The following is a 20,197-nucleotide window of genomic DNA, read 5'->3' on the forward strand; positions in this document are numbered from 1 at the left end:
GTTTTGAGTTAATACATAAAATTGTCCTCGACGTTTTTCTCAATTTTGTCCTAAACGACTTTGGTGTCATAAACTGGTCCCAGACAAATTATCCTTCGTTAGTTTAGGGCGTTCAGTCCAGGGATAATATAGTCATTTCATCAAAACATGCTACCTTCATTAATGTCAGACACCACCGCCGGACCTTGCTACTACCGCCATAAGTTGCTCGTCGCCGGAAAAAGGGGGGGAGGTCGCCACTGCTGGTGGTTGCTGCTACGCCGGTTCTGATCACACTGCCGGCTAACACCAAGAGAGGGAGAAAGGTTGCGGTGTGGAGGAGAGAGCTTCTAACGAGAGAGAGAAGAGAAGGGGACGGGGACATGGCTGCTGCTCGGTCTTCGCTCACCGCAGGTGCGGCTTCGCAGAGGGAGGTCGCCGCTGCCACCGCCTCGCCACGACGATCCACCGGTGCTTCCCGTCGCTAGTTACCGGAGTGGTCCTTGTGGTTCTGCGATGCTTCCTTAGGGTTTTTTTGTTGGGCGAATTTACTTAGCAAAATTGATTCTCAGTTTCGCGATGGATGTACTTCACTGCCAAGTAAATTTGAATCCTTATTTTGGTGCAAGAAAATATGCAGTAATTCTTATGTAATTATTGTCCTCACTCCTCAGATTAACTTCACTGCAAATTGGGCAAACTATGGACATGTAGGAAGGTAAGAGGCCCACCACCCTGATTACTTGCCAAACTATGCTTAATAGTGGCATCATTTTTAGCTATTCCATATGTTTCTGTACCAATTTTTCTCAGGGTGCTGCGCCGTTTAACCACACAGTGGAAGAGTATAGATGTTGTTGAATCAGTTGGTGTTGCTGGAAAGTCTGATCCCAAACAGACTGTCAAGTATTTCAGATTGGAGGTAAAACGCGGTGGAATAAAGCTAAGGAGGCGAAGAAGACCTAAAATGGAAATGACTATATTATCCCTAGACTTAAAGCCCTTTTGACAACTAAACTAATGGAGGACAATTTTGAGTGATAACACTAAAGTCTGGGATCACTTTATGACACCAAAGTCGTTTAGGACAAAATTGAGAAAAACCACTATAGTCGAGGACAATTTTGGGTATTAACTCAAAATGTTTTCCTCATTGTTAAGGACAACTATTTCCAATGGAAATTGGTTTCCATCCATCCAAACACCCCCTTATAATTTGTAATTGCTATATCATGGGTCATGGTTGACTTTGCATTATGGATTATGCTTAACAGATTATTTACTTGTAAATAAATTACATACACATAATATGTTAACTACATATATTATTTGCATTTAACATAATTTATTTAAGGTGGACCTTGGCCCGTGATATAAATAATTTACTTTATCATAATATCATGTGCAAATAATACCTATTACGAATACTTGTTAATTGCAAAAATTAAAACTCAAATTCTATAATAAATATAATTAGCACGTGACGGTTGTTATGTTATGGACCTACGTCCACCTTTATAAGATGGACCGGGTCCATAGCATAATTTGTCGGTATTTGATAGCAGTAGTATTCTCTAAAGGCCCATAAACCATTTTTTCATCATTTTAGTTTGTTGCCAATCCAGAAATCCAATCTAACCCCTGAGGGTTGAGGCAAATTATACCGTGCACCACGGTGCACATAGCAATGTGCACCACGTACTTAAACGATGTCGTTTTGAGTATTATAAACTAATTGTCCTTTTTTTGGAAATCATGTTTCCCGTTTCGGCCGGTCTCTGTATTTATGTTAATATTCTGTGTATTTCAGGCAATCATTCTGTGTATTCTAGGCAACCGTTCTGTGCATTCTAGGCAACCGTTCTGTGTATTCTAGGCAACCGTTATGTGTATTCATGTTAGTAACACATGTTATGATGTGTTTGTGCATTCGAATGTTTAGGAGGATGAGTTCTGTGTATTTTGTGTCAATATTATGTGTATTCATGTTATTAACACAGGTTGTGATGTATTTGTGCATTCGAATGTTAGGAGGATGAGTTCTGTGTATTTTGTGTCAATATTCTATGTATTCTGGGCAAATATTATGTGTATTCTAGGCAAACGTTCTATGTATTCTATATAATGATTATGTGTATTATAGATAATGAATTTCCTGGAGTCATTCGCGTCCACGTCCGCGTCCACTAACATCTGTGTATTTTGTGTCAATATTCTGTGTATTATGGGCAAACATTCTGTGTATTCTAGGCAAACGTTCTGTGTATTCTAGATAATGGTTATGTGTATTATAGATAATGAATTCCCTTGAGTCATTCGCGTCCGCGTCCACTAACACCGAAACGATGTCGTTTTACGTACGTGGTGCACATTGCTATGTGTACCGTGGTGCAGGGTATAACGATGGGAGGGTTGAGAGTGGGGCCTTGGGTGTGTCGAGAGATTTTCAGGATTTACCGATTTTTTTAAGGATAAATTAAAGTTAGTTTTAATTTATTTTTTAATAATATTAAATTTAATATTAGTATATAAAATTTATAAGTAAAAAAAAAAATTGGGTAAAATGGGACATATGTAAATATGTTATCATTGATTTCAAAATTTGATGAGTTTTAAAAGTTTAACCATAGTTTTTGTGTGAATGAAAACTTGAACAAGCAAACAAAAATAGATTATAAATCTAATAATTTTATTAGAAAATAGAAATTGCAAAAGTGTTTTTTACATAGGACCAAATTAAAATTTTGTTTTATGTAAGGGACTAAAAATTAATTAAAAAAAAAGTTGGAACATTTGACAATGAAGTTAATACTCAATTTAGTGCTTGACTAGAGTGATTAAATTTTTTGTTCTTAATTATGTCCTCAACTTTGATGATTTTATTCAATTGAGTCATAGATAGCTTGGTATTTTCACCGCTATTATATCTAATTTAGTTCTCGACTATAATAATTTTATCCAAGTTAGCCTTCGACTATAATAGTTTTACTCAATTTAGTCATTGATTCAAATTGTCAAGAACTCAATTGAGTAAACCATCAAAGTTGAGTATCTAATTAAACACAAAAAGCAATTTAAAATTAAATTGAGAAAAATTAGTATAGTCGTTAAATAAATTATAGTTAATACCACAAATGATCCTCTGCCTATTGCGGTAGTACTCCTTTTAGTCATCGACTTTTAATTCGACCACAAATGGTCCTCTGACTTTCATTTTTTACCACAAATAGTTCTCTATTAAAATTTTTGTTAAATATGTGCTAAATTTAGGGGTTTTATCGTCAAATTGATATATATAATGATCATAAATAAAAATGTTTAGAATTTTTCACCAACAAACATAATTGAAACAATTAACAAATATAAATACTCCTAAATAAAAAGACAATACACCTTATTATCGTAATTATGCGTACAAAATGAAGATTTAATATTAGAGCTATCTGTTTTAATTTAACCAACAAATTAAAATGGAAGAAACTTTTTTCAAGAACTTTGCTTCCATCATCTTCATGGTTGTTCATACATGGCCGGTTAATAGTTTTCACTCTTCATTAATCGATCAAACATTTTGTTTGAGAAATAACTGAAGGCCGCCACCATTGAATTAATATAATTAATCAAGTACAAATTGTGAACATTAATCATGGATTTTTATTTAATTTGATTATTTATGTAATTTGTCACGTCCATTTTGTCTTTATATTTATTAACTCAATGTTTATTAATGTTTGAAATTAATTATGTTGTCATATAATTCTAAAAAAGAAGTAATCATAATAATATTAATCAATTTTACGATATTACCCCTAGATTTAACACCTATTTAACAGAAATTTTAACAGATGACTATTTGTGGTAAAAAATAAAAGTCAAAGGACCAGAATTGAAAGTCGATAACTAAAAGAAGTACTAGCCCAATAGTCAGGGGATTGGTATTAACTCAATAAATTAGGTATTAATTCAATAAATTAGGTATTAATTGTTGAGTCATTTTCATTTTTCGTTCTATTGTTATTGGGACATTGCCAATTTTAGTCCACTTCATTAATTTTTGCCACATTGCGGCCAGTCTTATTTAGTCCTTATCACTTTTAGTCCACCGTTAAAATTTTCATCAAATGGTCGTCCTAAACAAGAGTATTTTTGGTCTTTTCATGTTTTGGTCATCTCCTTGACCCTTTGCAGTGGTTTTCCTTACACATTTTGATCCAATGAAGAGGTCTAGCGAAAGTCATGTGAGCCACATTACAAAGCTATGGCTTTTGTCGGACCTCTTTATTGGATGAAAATGTGTAAGGAAAACTACTGCAAAGGGTTAAGGTGATGATCAAAGCATGAAAAGACCAAAATACCCCTGTTTTGGACGGTTATTTGACACAAATTTTAACGGTGGACTAAAAGTGGCAAGGACTAAATAAGACTGGTCGCAATGTGACAAAAATTAATGAAATGGACTAAAATTGATAATGCATTAATAACAATAGGACCAAAAATGGAAATGACTTTGTTTGACCATGTTTCCAAGCAAGACTACAGTTCGAAAACAACAGTTCAGCGGCTTCCTACGCCATCTCCCTCCCTCACCGACACCTAAGAGAGAGAGAGAGAGTGACTGGCGAGTGACGAGTACTCGGAGAAATCAAATCTAACCTCCATTGATTTAATCTTCTCTCTTCTCAATTTCTCATCTCTTCCGAGGTACAATTTTTGTATTCCTTTCAAAGTGAGGTAAATGTGGTATTTAGATGCATAATGTTGGTTTTATGTATGTTTAGTCTACGATATTTGTACTAGCCGTACGTAGGAAATCTTGTCATTGTTTAGCATTTGATTTGTAAACTAGATTTGGATTTAAGACTGATCTGCTTGTTGGAGAAGAAGGGAAGCAATCATGAATTTTGGAGTTTCTGTGATGCTATTTTGGCGATTTGAATTAGTTGAAGTTGATGAATCACAATAGGGACTGATGGGTGATCAAATTAGTGACTTTTTTTTATAGTATGGAGAGGCTTGGGCTTTGAACATTTTCTATTATCTTTTCCAAATTAGCCTTGTTTAATTCGAGCTTCATAGCAGCTTTCTTGACTGTCTTAAGGTAGTGTATTACAGATAATGGAGGAATGATAAATAGTTTTACATCATACTGAAGGAGAATTCTCACTTTTTGAACATATTTTACTATGACTCAATCTCTTAGTGAAAATGAGGCAGAATAGAGTTGTTCAGTAGGATTTACATTTATATCTACTTGATAGAATGGTTACTCAATATTTGCTTGTTGGCCATTTTCTTGATCAAATTGTGGGAGCAGATTTTTGGATCACAGTTGATCTATTTACATGAATGCTCGTGTTATTGGGGGTGTTTTGAAAATGGCTTATCAGCCAAAGTCTGGCTTCTTTGACCAATTTTAGCTGTTTGACACTAAAATAAGTGTTTGTTTAATTATTTTTTGGCTGGACTGATTGATGCCCTTATAGGTCATTTTATGTGTAATCAGCTAAGAGTAAACACCTAATTTAACAAACACTTTTCTATAAATAGCTAATGCTATTAGCTGGTCAAAATAGCTAACACAATAAGCTATCAATTATCAACTAAACTAATCAGTTATCAACTAATTGCCAGACACCCATTGGAATATGATATTTAACATTTTGTATATCCATTAGCATTTGAAATGCTCTTTGATGAAATATAGGTTTCAATTGTTTTTTCCAGGGCCAAAACAGAGAAAATATAATGGCCTCAGAGAGGGAAGAGTTCAGCGTTTCGGGGCCATTGCATCTAGATGTTGTTAACTGGTATGCCAGATTCTTACTCATGAAAATGAGCGGAGTTTTAGAGATGGTGTATAGTGAACACCAACCATTAATTGATACCCTTACTAATAAAAAGTTAAAGAGCAAGTGAGGATGTTTTAATTCTGAAATTTCTTGCGTTTGTAGGGATAATGCGGACCACAGGAGGTCTGTTGCTGCGTGTTTGGTCCAAGGTGTCTACATTTTAGAGAGAGATCGACAGGAAAAGCGGCAGGGAGATGAAGCTCTTGCTCCTCCATGGTGGAAATTCTTCAATTTCAAGTTATATCGTCAGCTTGTTGACGATGCTGATTCCTCTATCTTTGGTGCTGTTTATGAATACACACCTCCGGGGTGCAATAGCAATGAGCTAGCAGTTAAATGCCCACGCTATGTCATTGCTTTCCGAGGGACCATTACAAAAGGAGATGCATTTTCACGAGATTTGGAGTTGGATATGCACATTATCAGAAATGAACTTCATTTCTCTTCTCGCTTTGAGACGGGCATTCAAGCTGTGCGAAGCGTGGTTGCGACATTTGGAAGTTCAAATATCTGGTTAACTGGTCATTCCCTCGGGGCTGCTATAGCAATGCTCGCTGGTAAGACTATGGCAAAGACGGGAGTGTTTCTTGAAGCCTTTCTATTTAACTCACCGTACTTGTCAGCTCCAGTTGAGAGAATCAAGGATAAGAAAGTCAAGCATGGCATCCGAATCGCAACTAGTGTCATCACAGCTGGTCTTGCATTTGCTTCATCTGTGAAGAGTAACAACCGCCAGAAGAATCTATCAAGAGGTTCTTCTTTTGCTGCAATCTCGAGATGGGTGCCATGTCTGTTTGTGAATCCAGCTGATCACATATGCTCAGAGTACATTGGCTATTTTGAACATAGAAAAAAGATGGAGGATATCGGAATTGGGGCTATCGAGAACTTAGCAACCCAACACTCTGTCGGGGGTCTTTTTATGAACTTATTGGGAAAGGACTCTGAAGAACCAATGCACCTTATTCCATCAGCAGCTTTAACGGTCAACTTGACTCCTTCACCGGACTTCAAAGAAGCTCATGGAATTCACCAATGGTGGAGACCTGCTCTCCGCTTGGATTCCAAAACCTACCTGTACAGTTAAGATCTCTATGCTTCTTTATCACTCTCGATACGTTCTTATTGTGTGGCATCTTCTTGGCAGTACATACATGAACCTGTGCTTTTAGTATTTTTCTTCAATCTTATTGCTCCATACTATATCATTCTGGTGATAGGAAACAAGAAATATCCGGGTTTTCATGCATTTTATGCTTATGGAAGTAATAAGAAATTTCATGACTGTATCTTTGAATTCAAACCTTTAGATATGCAATGCAGAGTTGGATTTAGATGAGCTACATTTTGAGTTTCAAGCTCGATTATTAAAACAATATTACACATGAACACCATGTTTTTCTTAAACTTTCTTGCTTGGCTTCTTTCCAATTCCCTCGTGATCTACCAGAACAATTCCCGACTTTCAGACTGCAATTCCCAGTCCTTGACTCTAGTCAGTGTTATGAAGCTTGGGAATGCTATTGTTACCTCCCTGCAATTATACCCAAAAAAAAAAAACATTATAAGCCCAAGAAATCTTGAAAACTTTGTGTTATAATAATAAATGCTTATTATTGTTGTTTTGTTGTGTGACTTGATTTCTGGGAGAGTCATGTTGCTGATGAGAGCAGGGTTTCTTGCAACCAACTGTTTCCACTCTTCTGGACTGATTCTCCCATCTCCTGTCATGTCTGCCTCTGAAATTGTCTGTTCAAACATGTTTACACAGACAGGTTAGGTCCATTGACCATTCCATGATGTTTTGTTGTGTTTTTTAGTTCACATATTCTTGTCTACCTTGTCCACAATTGCTTCAATAACATCCTCTGCAATCATTGACCCTGTTTCACTTATGGTAGCCAATACCATCTCCTTCAACTACCACATTAAAAATGCAAAAGTTATATATATTGTAGATTTGTAGGCAATTTATCTATCAGAATTCAGAAGTGAAGAAGAAAGAGTCGGTTTGACAAATGAATAAGATTATAAGAAACATGACCAGTAAAGTGAGATAGAGGGGTTATGTGATTATATCATTCTTGACATGTATACATACACCAGGAAACACGACAATGACAGGTAAAATATGATAGAAAGATTGTATTGCTTTTGAAATGTATACATACACTCACATCCAAACGTATTTATTCTCACCTCTTCACGATCGATATAGCCTGTTTGCTTCAAGTCATACAATCTAAATGCAACTGTGACAAAAGAAAAAGAAAAACGATAATAAGTGTACTCGCGAAGAATAAAATTCTTACCACATGCAATTGTAATTAATGAATTTAGTGACGGAAAGCATACATCCTTCTTTTCTTACATGCGATTTTGACAGATTCTGGTGTACGAGGATGGAACACGTTCAAGGATTGAACAAATTCTCCAAATTCTATTACGCCATTTCGCTTCATATCGAACAAATCAAACAACTGCATGTATATATTGAAACCCAAGTTGTTATTGTCATTTTGTGACACAAAATGTTTAATGAATTGCTCTGAGAGTCTCACCCTGTCTGCCATAAGATTTTGCTTATTGCTGCACTCGAACATCCCAAGCAGAAACTCTTCCTGCCATAAGTGTCTAAGTTACTAACTTATTCATCTTTAAGTTTATAATTAAAGGAAAATGAATAAATGAAGATACTGGGCAAAAAGCCCGATCAGCTCGTTGATTTGATAATCACTAAGTTACAAGTTTGATTTTCAATGGTCTATTGGCACAACTTAGGTTGCTTTATGGTATTTTGTTAGTCAAGATCACAAGGTATGATTTACATATTTTCACTAAGAAAGAAAGAAAAAATATAATTTTCAATAGTGTGTGTTGAATGTTCGAATATTACTACTTATAATCTATTTATACAACATCAGACAAATTTTATTACGGATACAATTAATCGATCACATAAATTAAAATCAAATGGTAAAAGATGAGGCAAAAAGCTAAGTAACAAACATCATATCATGCGAAAAACAAAATACATACCTTGTGAATAAGACCATCATCGATTAAGGAACGGCTTAGTTTCTCGTACAAGACATACAAAGCCTCCACCTCATTCACTGTAACTATCAAAAATCAAAACGACACCAATTATCACTTTTGGTTTAACTTAATATCTGAAAATTTTTGTCTTATTTGAGAAAAATAATACACTTCTATTCTATTTTACCTATCATATTTACGACTATGTAGTCAATACCCAATCACTTACTCTCTTCTCTACTATACTTTCTCAATCACCCCAAAGAGTCAATACCCCATTACTGGGTTCGATCCTGTGATCTTTCCTAGAGGAGAGCCACAGAAGTGTCATCTGAGCACAAGATGTTTGGTATATAAATTTTATATATTAATACTAAACTTAATATTATGAAAAATATAAGGAAAAATTATATTTTTCGTTCATAAGTTATTGAGTAATTATAGAATCCGTCCGTAATTGTTGATTGTGCTCACTTTTCACTCTAAATTATCATTATATTGGTGTTGCACTTTTCGTTTCTAAATTATACTAGTGTTGCAAATTTCGTCGCTAATATTTGTCAGTAAAGAGAAAAGTGCAATTTTTCAAAAATATAAATAAAAATAACTAATTCACATGAAATAAGACGGGGAGAGTAATATAATTACTCACAGGCTGTCTGAGAAGCAAGAGTGAGAAGATGATCGTCCAAACCAGAACTGTGTCTCTGCTTCAAGCAGAAGCAGCCCACCAGAAAGCGCATATTTGGAACGCTGCAGATATTATACGTACAACACCTTGCCTGCAAATCTGCAACAGTAAAACATAATTAAGACGACACAAAACAATCTTAAAAAGTCTGATCTTGACGACAATGCAAGAAGATTAAGTGAAACAAACAATCATTAATAATAAAACCTTAATTATGGCCTGGAAAGTTGTGGATTCTAATCTCATGATTCAACCAAACCCATCAAGAAATAATGGAGAGAGTTGTGATCTACCATACTTGACCCTTCCCTCTATTTATTATTCCTAACATACTTGACCCTTCTCCTTCTCTTTCGAACCAAAAAAAAAAAAACATAATTTGTGGACAAGAAATGGAGAGAGTTTAAAATGGACAAGTTGTCATTGGTTAATGGCGGCGATAGATAATATAATGGTACGCTGTTGTTTGGTCGTAATGAGCATCGTCATTTCCCATAATGATGTCATCAAACTTGGAGTTTAATTACTCAAGTAAATGATTTTTTTAAATGTGGATAATTTATTTTTTCTTATCTTTGGGACATTGATGAATGATGACAAGCAGCACATGCCAAATTAAAATTAGTAGTTGACTTGGAGACATTAGATTGGTCTAATTACATTGTTTAATTCTTTAATCGAAGTTTTTGTGTTTGAGTTGATAAACCAATCGTTTCAATCGCATACAGTTTATTTAAACCATATTTTAAACTTTAAAGAGGTTAAAATAATTCATTACTTCAACAACTCTCTAAATTTTAAAATTCACCGCACCATTAGCAATCATTAGTTAAATTACATTGTAATGTCTCTAACCGCTAATTTAATTAATGTGATGTTGATATCATCTCTATCACATCATAATATTTAAAATTATTTTTACCACTAATATATTACATTAAGTCATTAATATGTACTAGGTATAAAATTCACATTGAATAACAAAAGCTACCCATTGCCACTTTGCTACACACTCAACTTGTTATTGTATTGCAAAGTATATTTAAATACCATTATAAAACGGGATATGTAAAAAAAATTATTTGTATTAAGAAGTTTTATAAGAAAACAAATATATTGATTTAAAAAATAATTTAATTTATGGTGGTATTTAAATTTTAATATTTTAATTTATTCAAATTTTAATTTTTTAAACAATTAAAATTTTTAAATTTTATATTACAATACATGTGAGTTAATTTTTTCAAATAAAATAAATTAACATTTGTAATGCATAAATAAAATTTTATTAATGTTAATATTTTTAATAAACTAATAAGTATTATGCATTTTAATGCAATATATAAAAATGTCAATTGTTAAAATATTATATACTAAAATAAATTAAGATATTATAAATTTACGCATTATTTTTTTTTATTAATAGAAGTTAATAAAATTTACATAATAATTTATTCTAAATTTTATGAAACATTTTTTAATATACATAAAATGTCTTATAGGTTCAATTTTATAATGATATTTAATCACACTTTGCAATAAAATCTACTATCTACCGTACTAATAAAAGCCAAAGAGAGTTAGGCCTAAAATGTGTAGAAAAAATGAAGGTCAAATTATTTAATCAAATGGATGGTTCAGATTAATTACTTAGTCAAATAGATGGTTAAGATAATTCAGATTAATATTATTAATAGAGATTACCTAATTTAACCTTACTTTTATGATTATCCGTTAAGTTTTCCGTTAAATATTCTCTTCTCCATTAATATTCCGTTAACTTTTAACTTACCCATTACTTTCTATAAGAAAGGTCTTAGGTTCAAACCTCATCTCAATCAAATTTGACATAATTAAGTTTCTCACTCTATTTTACTCTTATTAAATTAAATAAATTAGTAGTTACAACAAAAAATGATACATTATTTCTTTAATTTAGAATTATGTGTCTACAATACCTTTATTTGAAAAAAATATTCATTATCAAAAAATTAAATTAAATAAGAGAAATAATTTCATTAGTTATAGTGTTTTTATTTTCTCTCATGCAAAGATTCTTTACATTCAAATTTATCAATTGATATTCATTACATTGTCCATTATCTTATTTTTACAATATCTTGTAATTAAATATCAAAGTTATAGTACAAAATAATGTTATATATTTATTTACCAAGTATTTTATTAATACTATGAAAAAAAATTTTAAAATAATTTGAAACTAATTATATTAACTACTTGTGAATTGGTTGACAAAGAGAGTACTCAAATAATAACCCAACAAATTGAAGCGGAATCACTCTATTTTACTCTTATTGAATTAAAATAAATTAGTAGTTACACCAAAAAATGATAAATATGTATTTCTTTAATACCATGAAAAAAAANAATTAAGATATTATAAATTTACGCATTATTTTTTTTTATTAATAGAAGTTAATAAAATTTACATAATAATTTATTCTAAATTTTATGAAACATTTTTTAATATACATAAAATGTCTTATAGGTTCAATTTTATAATGATATTTAATCACACTTTGCAATAAAATCTACTATCTACCGTACTAATAAAAGCCAAAGAGAGTTAGGCCTAAAATGTGTAGAAAAAATGAAGGTCAAATTATTTAATCAAATGGATGGTTCAGATTAATTACTTAGTCAAATAGATGGTTAAGATAATTCAGATTAATATTATTAATAGAGATTACCTAATTTAACCTTACTTTTATGATTATCCGTTAAGTTTTCCGTTAAATATTCTCTTCTCCATTAATATTCCGTTAACTTTTAACTTACCCATTACTTTCTATAAGAAAGGTCTTAGGTTCAAACCTCATCTCAATCAAATTTGACATAATTAAGTTTCTCACTCTATTTTACTCTTATTAAATTAAATAAATTAGTAGTTACAACAAAAAATGATACATTATTTCTTTAATTTAGAATTATGTGTCTACAATACCTTTATTTGAAAAAAATATTCATTATCAAAAAATTAAATTAAATAAGAGAAATAATTTCATTAGTTATAGTGTTTTTATTTTCTCTCATGCAAAGATTCTTTACATTCAAATTTATCAATTGATATTCATTACATTGTCCATTATCTTATTTTTACAATATCTTGTAATTAAATATCAAAGTTATAGTACAAAATAATGTTATATATTTATTTACCAAGTATTTTATTAATACTATGAAAAAAAATTTTAAAATAATTTGAAACTAATTATATTAACTACTTGTGAATTGGTTGACAAAGAGAGTACTCAAATAATAACCCAACAAATTGAAGCGGAATCACTCTATTTTACTCTTATTGAATTAAAATAAATTAGTAGTTACACCAAAAAATGATAAATATGTATTTCTTTAATACCATGAAAAAAAAATAGTTTGAAACCAATCATATTAACTAGCGAGAAACTACCTTTTAATATCTTTGGAATACATAATATTTTAAATTTTCAAATTTTTATTAATTTATTTAATCTTTTTTCTTAAACTAGGGATTTCTTTATCCACAATAACTCATTCAACAATAATGGTTGAACCAAATGAACCCCAAGCAGAACACCTAAAGGAAAGTCCATAGCTCCTATATCATAATCTCATTGCATGACGTTGTCATCTATGCTACCAACAATATCCGAATTGCAAATAACACACTACCAACAAAAAGGAAGAGAACAAATAGTAAAGATGAAGACAATGACAATGTTACTCAAAAGAGAATTAAGAACCCACTTAGAAAAATTCAAATTAAAAGTATTATTTATTTAGACTATCATTTTTTGACCAAGGCAAAAACTTGTGTGAGACTGTCTCACCATGAGACGGGTCGGGTCGGGTCAAGATACAAATGTAATACTTATATGCACAAATGTCATACTTATATGCTCAAATGTAATACTAATCAGGAATAAAAATTTTGTTACTTATAAGGGTAAATGTAATACTTTTAAGGGAAAATACAATACTTTTACATTTCGATTTAAAAGTATTACTTTTTTCCTCAAAAGTATTATATTTGCCCTTATAAGTAAGGGACACTTGTCAACATTACTTATTATGAAAAATGTACTCCGTATTACTTTTTCTCTTATAAGTAACAAAAATTGTATTCTTGATTAGTGTTATATTTGAGCATATAAGTATGACATTTGCATTGTGTTTTGACCCGACCCGTCTCACGAATAAGGATCCGTGAGACGGTCTCACACAAGTGTAACCCTTAGACCAAATATTTAGACTATCGATTTTACAAGGTTGCAAACATTTATTTTAGTAATAATTATAATGAATTTTCTATATTATCTTGGATTCATATACTTTGAGTTAGATATTTAGATAAAAAAATTCGACATTCAATTACCCATGTATAAACTTCTCCTATATAATCTTGCATTAATATACTTTCAAATATTTATTTAAATATAAACATTGGGCATAAACCCATTCGCGCAATGCGCGTATAAAACTAGTAAATAAGATAAAGGTGTAGTAAAGTGGTGGTAGGTAGTTTTTGTTATGGAATAAGTTAAGTGTTCAAAACTCGATGTGAGTATTATTTATTTTGGACATATTAATATAATATATATATTGGAGATAAAAATAATTAAATTTTAAATATTTATATAATAATATATGAGTTGGCATTTTTTCTCAAAAAAAAAATATGAGTTGGCATTTCAATATCAGGATGTGGTAAAGATAATGTCAGCATTATGCCAGCTAAGTTAACNTTATCAAAAAATTAAATTAAATAAGAGAAATAATTTCATTAGTTATAGTGTTTTTATTTTCTCTCATGCAAAGATTCTTTACATTCAAATTTATCAATTGATATTCATTACATTGTCCATTATCTTATTTTTACAATATCTTGTAATTAAATATCAAAGTTATAGTACAAAATAATGTTATATATTTATTTACCAAGTATTTTATTAATACTATGAAAAAAAATTTTAAAATAATTTGAAACTAATTATATTAACTACTTGTGAATTGGTTGACAAAGAGAGTACTCAAATAATAACCCAACAAATTGAAGCGGAATCACTCTATTTTACTCTTATTGAATTAAAATAAATTAGTAGTTACACCAAAAAATGATAAATATGTATTTCTTTAATACCATGAAAAAAAAATAGTTTGAAACCAATCATATTAACTAGCGAGAAACTACCTTTTAATATCTTTGGAATACATAATATTTTAAATTTTCAAATTTTTATTAATTTATTTAATCTTTTTTCTTAAACTAGGGATTTCTTTATCCACAATAACTCATTCAACAATAATGGTTGAACCAAATGAACCCCAAGCAGAACACCTAAAGGAAAGTCCATAGCTCCTATATCATAATCTCATTGCATGACGTTGTCATCTATGCTACCAACAATATCCGAATTGCAAATAACACACTACCAACAAAAAGGAAGAGAACAAATAGTAAAGATGAAGACAATGACAATGTTACTCAAAAGAGAATTAAGAACCACTTAGAAAAATTCAAATTAAAAGTATTATTTATTTAGACTATCATTTTTTGACCAAGGCAAAAACTTGTGTGAGACTGTCTCACCATGAGACGGGTCGGGTCGGGTCAAGATACAAATGTAATACTTATATGCACAAATGTCATACTTATATGCTCAAATGTAATACTAATCAGGAATAAAAATTTTGTTACTTATAAGGGTAAATGTAATACTTTTAAGGGAAAATACAATACTTTTACATTTCGATTTAAAAGTATTACTTTTTTCCTCAAAAGTATTATATTTGCCCTTATAAGTAAGGGACACTTGTCAACATTACTTATTATGAAAAATGTACTCCGTATTACTTTTTCTCTTATAAGTAACAAAAATTGTATTCTTGATTAGTGTTATATTTGAGCATATAAGTATGACATTTGCATTGTGTTTTGACCCGACCCGTCTCACGAATAAGGATCCGTGAGACGGTCTCACACAAGTGTAACCCTTAGACCAAATATTTAGACTATCGATTTTACAAGGTTGCAAACATTTATTTTAGTAATAATTATAATGAATTTTCTATATTATCTTGGATTCATATACTTTGAGTTAGATATTTAGATAAAAAAATTCGACATTCAATTACCCATGTATAAACTTCTCCTATATAATCTTGCATTAATATACTTTCAAATATTTATTTAAATATAAACATTGGGCATAAACCCATTCGCGCAATGCGCGTATAAAACTAGTAAATAAGATAAAGGTGTAGTAAAGTGGTGGTAGGTAGTTTTTGTTATGGAATAAGTTAAGTGTTCAAAACTCGATGTGAGTATTATTTATTTTGGACATATTAATATAATATATATATTGGAGATAAAAATAATTAAATTTTAAATATTTATATAATAATATATGAGTTGGCATTTTTTCTCAAAAAAAAAATATGAGTTGGCATTTCAATATCAGGATGTGGTAAAGATAATGTCAGCATTATGCCAGCTAAGTTAACAGTCATATTAATATCGTTAACTATTGTCTGGTACTTTGACCGCAATCATTATACCGTGGATCATAGTCCATAGTACACAATACAATTTGCCCTTGTTGAGTTCGCAGTTAAGCAGCACACATCCAATGACATAGAAGGCTAACATTTTTAAAAATTAATATTACATAGATTCTCACTTTTATTCTTTTTTTTTTTTGGGTAAATGTCTTATTAACGTAACATGTTCTGACTAATACAAAAATTAATAATAAATTATAATTTTTTTCCTTTTATTTTCTTCTTTCAGTAAACTTTGACCGACTACCTTAGGAAATATTATATTGCTGGAAATGTTAGATTACTAGGAATTTTAGATTGTTATGTTTGGTAACTGTTTAAGCGAACCCCTAGACGAGGATCCTACTTGACGTCTTGACCCCTAGCTAGACTAGGATCCTATTTAACTTTAACTGTTTAAGCGCACCCCTAGACGAGGATTCTACTTGACCCATATTTGGTTGCTAAATAGTCCTAACATTTCTCTTGATCATTAAGTGTCTAGCTTCTTTAGTTGCCCGATTAGCTCTCCTAACATTTCAATGGTTCCAACTTAGGTCTAAGTAGTTCTTCACTTCTTCTCAACCCACAAAATGAAATGAGGATGTAAGCTTATTAATGGTTTTTTCTCTTATCTTCACCTTGGTTTAATTATACAAATTGCATCAATATTATAATCTAATTACGGAATATATGAAATTAAAAATTTATAACTTTTATAGCATGAAATTTAACCCCTATGGACTCAATTCGTATTGATTTTCTCCTTGTTACTCAAGGTCTCAATTTCTATTGGAGAAGACTCATCTTTCTTTTTTTTTTTCTTTTTTTTCTTTTTTTTTTTATTTTAAATTCAAATATAAGGGGTACCTCAAGGGAAAACAAGGCTAAGTTCTTTCCTTCACTCTGCAAACACAAGTGCTTCCCATCAAATCGTTAGTGATAGCTCGCCCAGCTCCCGGCGGACAACTTCAGTGATCTTCCCATTTAGCTAGTTGATAAGCTCCATGATTGGTAAGAGCATCCTCTACCTTGCTTTGTTCCCGGTAAACATCTCTAAGTGAAACATTATATTCCAATCTCTTCCCATCCACCACGCCGCCTCTTCAATGTAGATGTTGATGGGTCCTCTCAGGGGGAGTTCTCTCCCGGATCCCCTTGATCACATTCCTAGCATCGGACAATCTCAATGTCGCGGATATCTCTCTTCCAAGCCCATTCCATGCCCTTGACAATAGCTTCAGCTTCAATAATAGACGTATCTCTCCACACTGCCTTGCTAGTAAAGCCAGCCACCCACTCCCAGGCCAGTATCGTTCCTAAGCACCCCCTCCATATATAACCCGTTTTTCTGCTAAAAGGTTTGGCACTGCCGTCCACATTAAGAGTCCAATGATGGGTAGTCGCAGCCTTCCAACTGATTGCAGGTAGTCTCTCTCTGGTCGGAACGCTCTTAATGTGTTTCCCTCGCATAAATGCTAGGCAAATTTCCTCCTCACTTTCTTTGATCAAGCCACCTTTCTGTGTAACTCCATTTCTTTGCAATTGAAAACTTGATCGATTTTACACATCCTTTGACTTGCTTTTACTTGATATTAAAAAATTGCTAAGTAGTTTTTCTTTTGCAGTTCTTTCTTTTGTTAAACGTAGCGCAAACATGATTGTTCACTTGTTAGCTCGGGAGTCTAGTTCTACGCCTGTATGTAAGAATCGGAGTGACCATTTATCCCTCTTTCTTTCATCTGTAATGTTTTGTAATAATTCTCCTCTTGTGCCCGTCCCCCAAAGCCTATAAAAAAATTTCTCATAATAAAATTAATCATGACTATGTTAACTTAATATAACTTTCGAGATACGAATATTAATTGGCAGTATATAAATATTATATTTTCGAGAAAATAAGAAGAGATATTCCACATTTTCCCTAAAATTCAGTACAAAAAATGACTTCGCAATTGTGAAGTTCTAGCTAGGGTTTATGCAATTATGCTCATGAACTGCTCACTGAGTCACTGCTCACCTATGACTCTATGAGTCGTTTAAAGCGTTCTCGTTTTCGGCAATATCAATGTTGCCCTATCTGCTGCCTCTCTTCACCGTCCGATCAAAACTAAAAATTCCATAAAATCAGAAAATAAATGCTTTGATTGTTTCTGTTCTTGAATTTTACAGCAAAGCAGTGTTACTTGAATTGAAGTGGCAGTGTGAGAGAGATGGTTGAGGGTGGGCCGGTGGCTATGGCTACCAGGGAGAGGCAGGGCGGCGCGTCGATGATGGAGCAGCTGGTGCCGGAAATCATGACTCACGCGCTCAGCTACTTGGACTATCCCAGTCTTTGCCGGTTATCGATGACCAATTCGCTGATGCGGAAAGCTGCAAATGACGATAATGCGTGGAAGGCTTTATACCATAAGGTCCATTTCTTTTAATAGCTTTCTCATATTTTGTTTTCATTTCTAGCTTTTTTTTGTTTGGTTTAGTTACTGAATATTTATTTGTATGTAAACTGTTCATATCATATATTTATATTGTATTTATCTAACTTCATTACATGCTCAATGATAAGCATGCAAATTTTAGCTTTATCCTGGTAAATTAATGAATATGTGATTGTAATTAAGCCAATTATGATTAACATGTTTTTTGATTATCCAAATTTGATTGTTGTAAATAAAGTTTTACTACTTTTCTGTTGGGGAATTTATTGGTTGATAGTTTGAATAAATGAATCTTTTGCTTCTAGGATTTCACATTTGAGCAGGATAATGTGACTCCTGTTAAGGGATGGAAAGCTTACTATGCGGCTACCAGAGCCATTCTGAAAATTAATGCCGAGTTTTTTAAGATCATTGAGGAAAAGTCGGTCCTTGCAATGAGCCAGCTTTGGCTCAAGGTAGATTATGTGAAGTGCCTTCATGGAAGTGGAGAGTTCTTTACAGGGTAAGAGACATTACATCTTTTCAAGAGAAAACCTTTTTAGTTCCTTTTTGTAATAAAAGGAATGCAGCAATGTGACTTGGAAGTTGGAACATTTTGGTTAATACAATAGAGGGATAAAATGCACGGGAGTTTCTCTTTTAGGAAAATCTAACTTTGTAATACTGTCTGAGATCCTAATAATCTGTGAAGGAATTTATTAGAGTGCAAGAGATGGTGACAAAATGTTATACTGACCTACTCTGCTATGCTAATATAAGCTACTAGGGATGCGTTTTGCTTGTGGAGGATTTCAATACATGCCCATACATTTTATTTTTTGGATTACGAGGGAAATCCGCAATCACTACTCGTGGGTGTGCACTTGGTAAACCCTGCCTTGTGACCTTTGCCTGCAAAGGACCACAATGAGTTAAACCAACTTAGGTTGTTCATAACTGACTGACTCAAATTAAGAAGGCCAATAGGCCGCTTCTGTTGGAAGTCGAACTTGTAATCTTGTGGTTACTAAGTCAACAACTTGACTAACTTGGCTGGAGTTGCCACACACCCATACGTTTTTGAATGGATGTTTTATGTTTTTATTGATGCTCATGGTTTAAGCAATTAGTAACTATGTTATACTCCATACCTTTTGTTGATGCAGATATGATGCAGTTGTGGAAAGCTGGCAGCCCATTTTGAACTGGGAGCAAAGTGCAGATTTCCAGATTCGAGACGTGAGGGCAAGGGTACTTACCGATGTTGCTTGGGTTACTATGAAAGCTTATCTTCAAGTGGGATTGAGAGCATTTCGCATCACTAACGTTTTTGAATTCCATAATGGAAGGTGGTACATAGTGCATCATCACTGTTCTCTGATGCTCGCTCATGGAGGTCAAGTGCAACAACTTATCCAAGGATAACTTACACAAAGCAGCAGTTAGGAAATAGGATGACAAGACTCATAAAACTAGAATGTCTTAAAGATGTTAGTTGTGTTCTTGTTCAATTGTAATCTTGTAAATACTATGGTTTTATTCACCAAAAATGTCTTGTCAAAGACATTAATTGTTATGAAATTGCTTGTTAATGAGGCTAGGAAAGTGGATTATTCTCTGTAATACACTACAGGTTTTCCTTGAGGTTTTCTGAAATAGTTTTTCAGGTCAGTATTTAA

General features: G+C 32.3%; 3 protein-coding genes across 6 annotated transcripts; 2 read left to right on the top strand and 1 right to left on the bottom strand.

The window, feature by feature from the left end:
- Positions 1 to 4,545: 4,545 nt before the first annotated feature.
- On the top strand, positions 4,546 to 7,162 carry LOC116031415 (GDSL esterase/lipase At4g10955-like). 2 transcript variants are annotated; one of them, XM_031273615.1, is made up of 3 exons: positions 4,546 to 4,680; positions 5,704 to 5,786; positions 5,931 to 7,162. In XM_031273615.1, exons 2-3 carry the CDS (start codon positions 5,725 to 5,727, stop codon positions 6,913 to 6,915), a joined length of 1,047 nt encoding a protein of 348 aa, XP_031129475.1. In that variant the 5' UTR covers positions 4,546 to 4,680; positions 5,704 to 5,724; the 3' UTR covers positions 6,916 to 7,162. The 2 variants fall into 2 exon arrangements, with proteins under 2 accessions (XP_031129475.1, XP_031129476.1); XM_031273616.1 differs by having other exon boundaries at positions 4,553 to 4,710.
- Positions 7,118 to 9,906, bottom strand: LOC116031416 (calcineurin B-like protein 7). Of its 3 annotated transcripts, none has more exons than XM_031273618.1 (9): positions 9,766 to 9,906; positions 9,520 to 9,657; positions 8,868 to 8,944; positions 8,390 to 8,449; positions 8,200 to 8,308; positions 8,028 to 8,080; positions 7,668 to 7,748; positions 7,465 to 7,577; positions 7,118 to 7,362 (listed from the first exon to the last, which is right to left on the bottom strand). In XM_031273618.1, the coding sequence occupies exons 2-9, from the start codon at positions 9,608 to 9,610 to the stop codon at positions 7,272 to 7,274; spliced, it is 675 nt and encodes a 224-aa protein (XP_031129478.1). In that variant the 5' UTR covers positions 9,611 to 9,657; positions 9,766 to 9,906; the 3' UTR covers positions 7,118 to 7,271. The 3 variants fall into 3 exon arrangements, with proteins under 3 accessions (XP_031129478.1, XP_031129477.1, XP_031129479.1); XM_031273617.1 differs by having other exon boundaries at positions 8,868 to 8,950; positions 9,766 to 9,903; XM_031273619.1 differs by lacking the exons at positions 9,520 to 9,657; positions 9,766 to 9,906 and adding an exon at positions 9,055 to 9,103.
- Positions 9,907 to 18,036: 8,130 nt separating this feature from the next.
- Positions 18,037 to 20,174, top strand: LOC116032745 (F-box protein SKIP8-like). The gene is made up of 3 exons (XM_031275452.1): positions 18,037 to 18,515; positions 18,845 to 19,041; positions 19,685 to 20,174. The coding sequence occupies exons 1-3, from the start codon at positions 18,315 to 18,317 to the stop codon at positions 19,941 to 19,943; spliced, it is 657 nt and encodes a 218-aa protein (XP_031131312.1). The 5' UTR covers positions 18,037 to 18,314; the 3' UTR covers positions 19,944 to 20,174.
- The last annotated feature ends 23 nt before the right edge of the window (positions 20,175 to 20,197 follow it).

Source organism: Ipomoea triloba, chromosome 10, assembly GCF_003576645.1.
Source record: "Ipomoea triloba cultivar NCNSP0323 chromosome 10, ASM357664v1".
NCBI lineage: Eukaryota > Viridiplantae > Streptophyta > Magnoliopsida > Solanales > Convolvulaceae > Ipomoea > Ipomoea triloba.

What these genes read in the sequence shown, in the direction of transcription:
- LOC116031415 (XM_031273615.1), top strand. Translation starts at nt 5,725, where the DNA reads ATGGCCTCAGAGAGGGAAGAGTTCAGCGTTTCGGGGCCATTGCATCTA. An exon ending in CATCTAGATGTTGTTAACTG is followed by an intron (nt 5,787 to 5,930) that starts GTATGCCAGATT and finishes TTGCGTTTGTAG; the next exon opens with GGATAATGCGGACCACAGGA.
- LOC116031416 (XM_031273617.1), bottom strand. Translation starts at nt 9,610, where the DNA reads ATGCGCTTTCTGGTGGGCTGCTTCTGCTTGAAGCAGAGACACAGTTCT. An exon ending in AAAATCTTATGGCAGACAGG is followed by an intron (nt 8,309 to 8,389) that starts GTGAGACTCTCA and finishes ATATACATGCAG; the next exon opens with TTGTTTGATTTGTTCGATAT. An exon ending in ATGACTCTCCCAGAAATCAA is followed by an intron (nt 7,363 to 7,464) that starts GTCACACAACAA and finishes GTATAATTGCAG; the next exon opens with GGAGGTAACAATAGCATTCC.
- LOC116032745 (XM_031275452.1), top strand. Translation starts at nt 18,315, where the DNA reads ATGGTTGAGGGTGGGCCGGTGGCTATGGCTACCAGGGAGAGGCAGGGC. An exon ending in GGAAGGCTTTATACCATAAG is followed by an intron (nt 18,516 to 18,844) that starts GTCCATTTCTTT and finishes TTTTGCTTCTAG; the next exon opens with GATTTCACATTTGAGCAGGA. An exon ending in AGTGGAGAGTTCTTTACAGG is followed by an intron (nt 19,042 to 19,684) that starts GTAAGAGACATT and finishes TTGTTGATGCAG; the next exon opens with ATATGATGCAGTTGTGGAAA.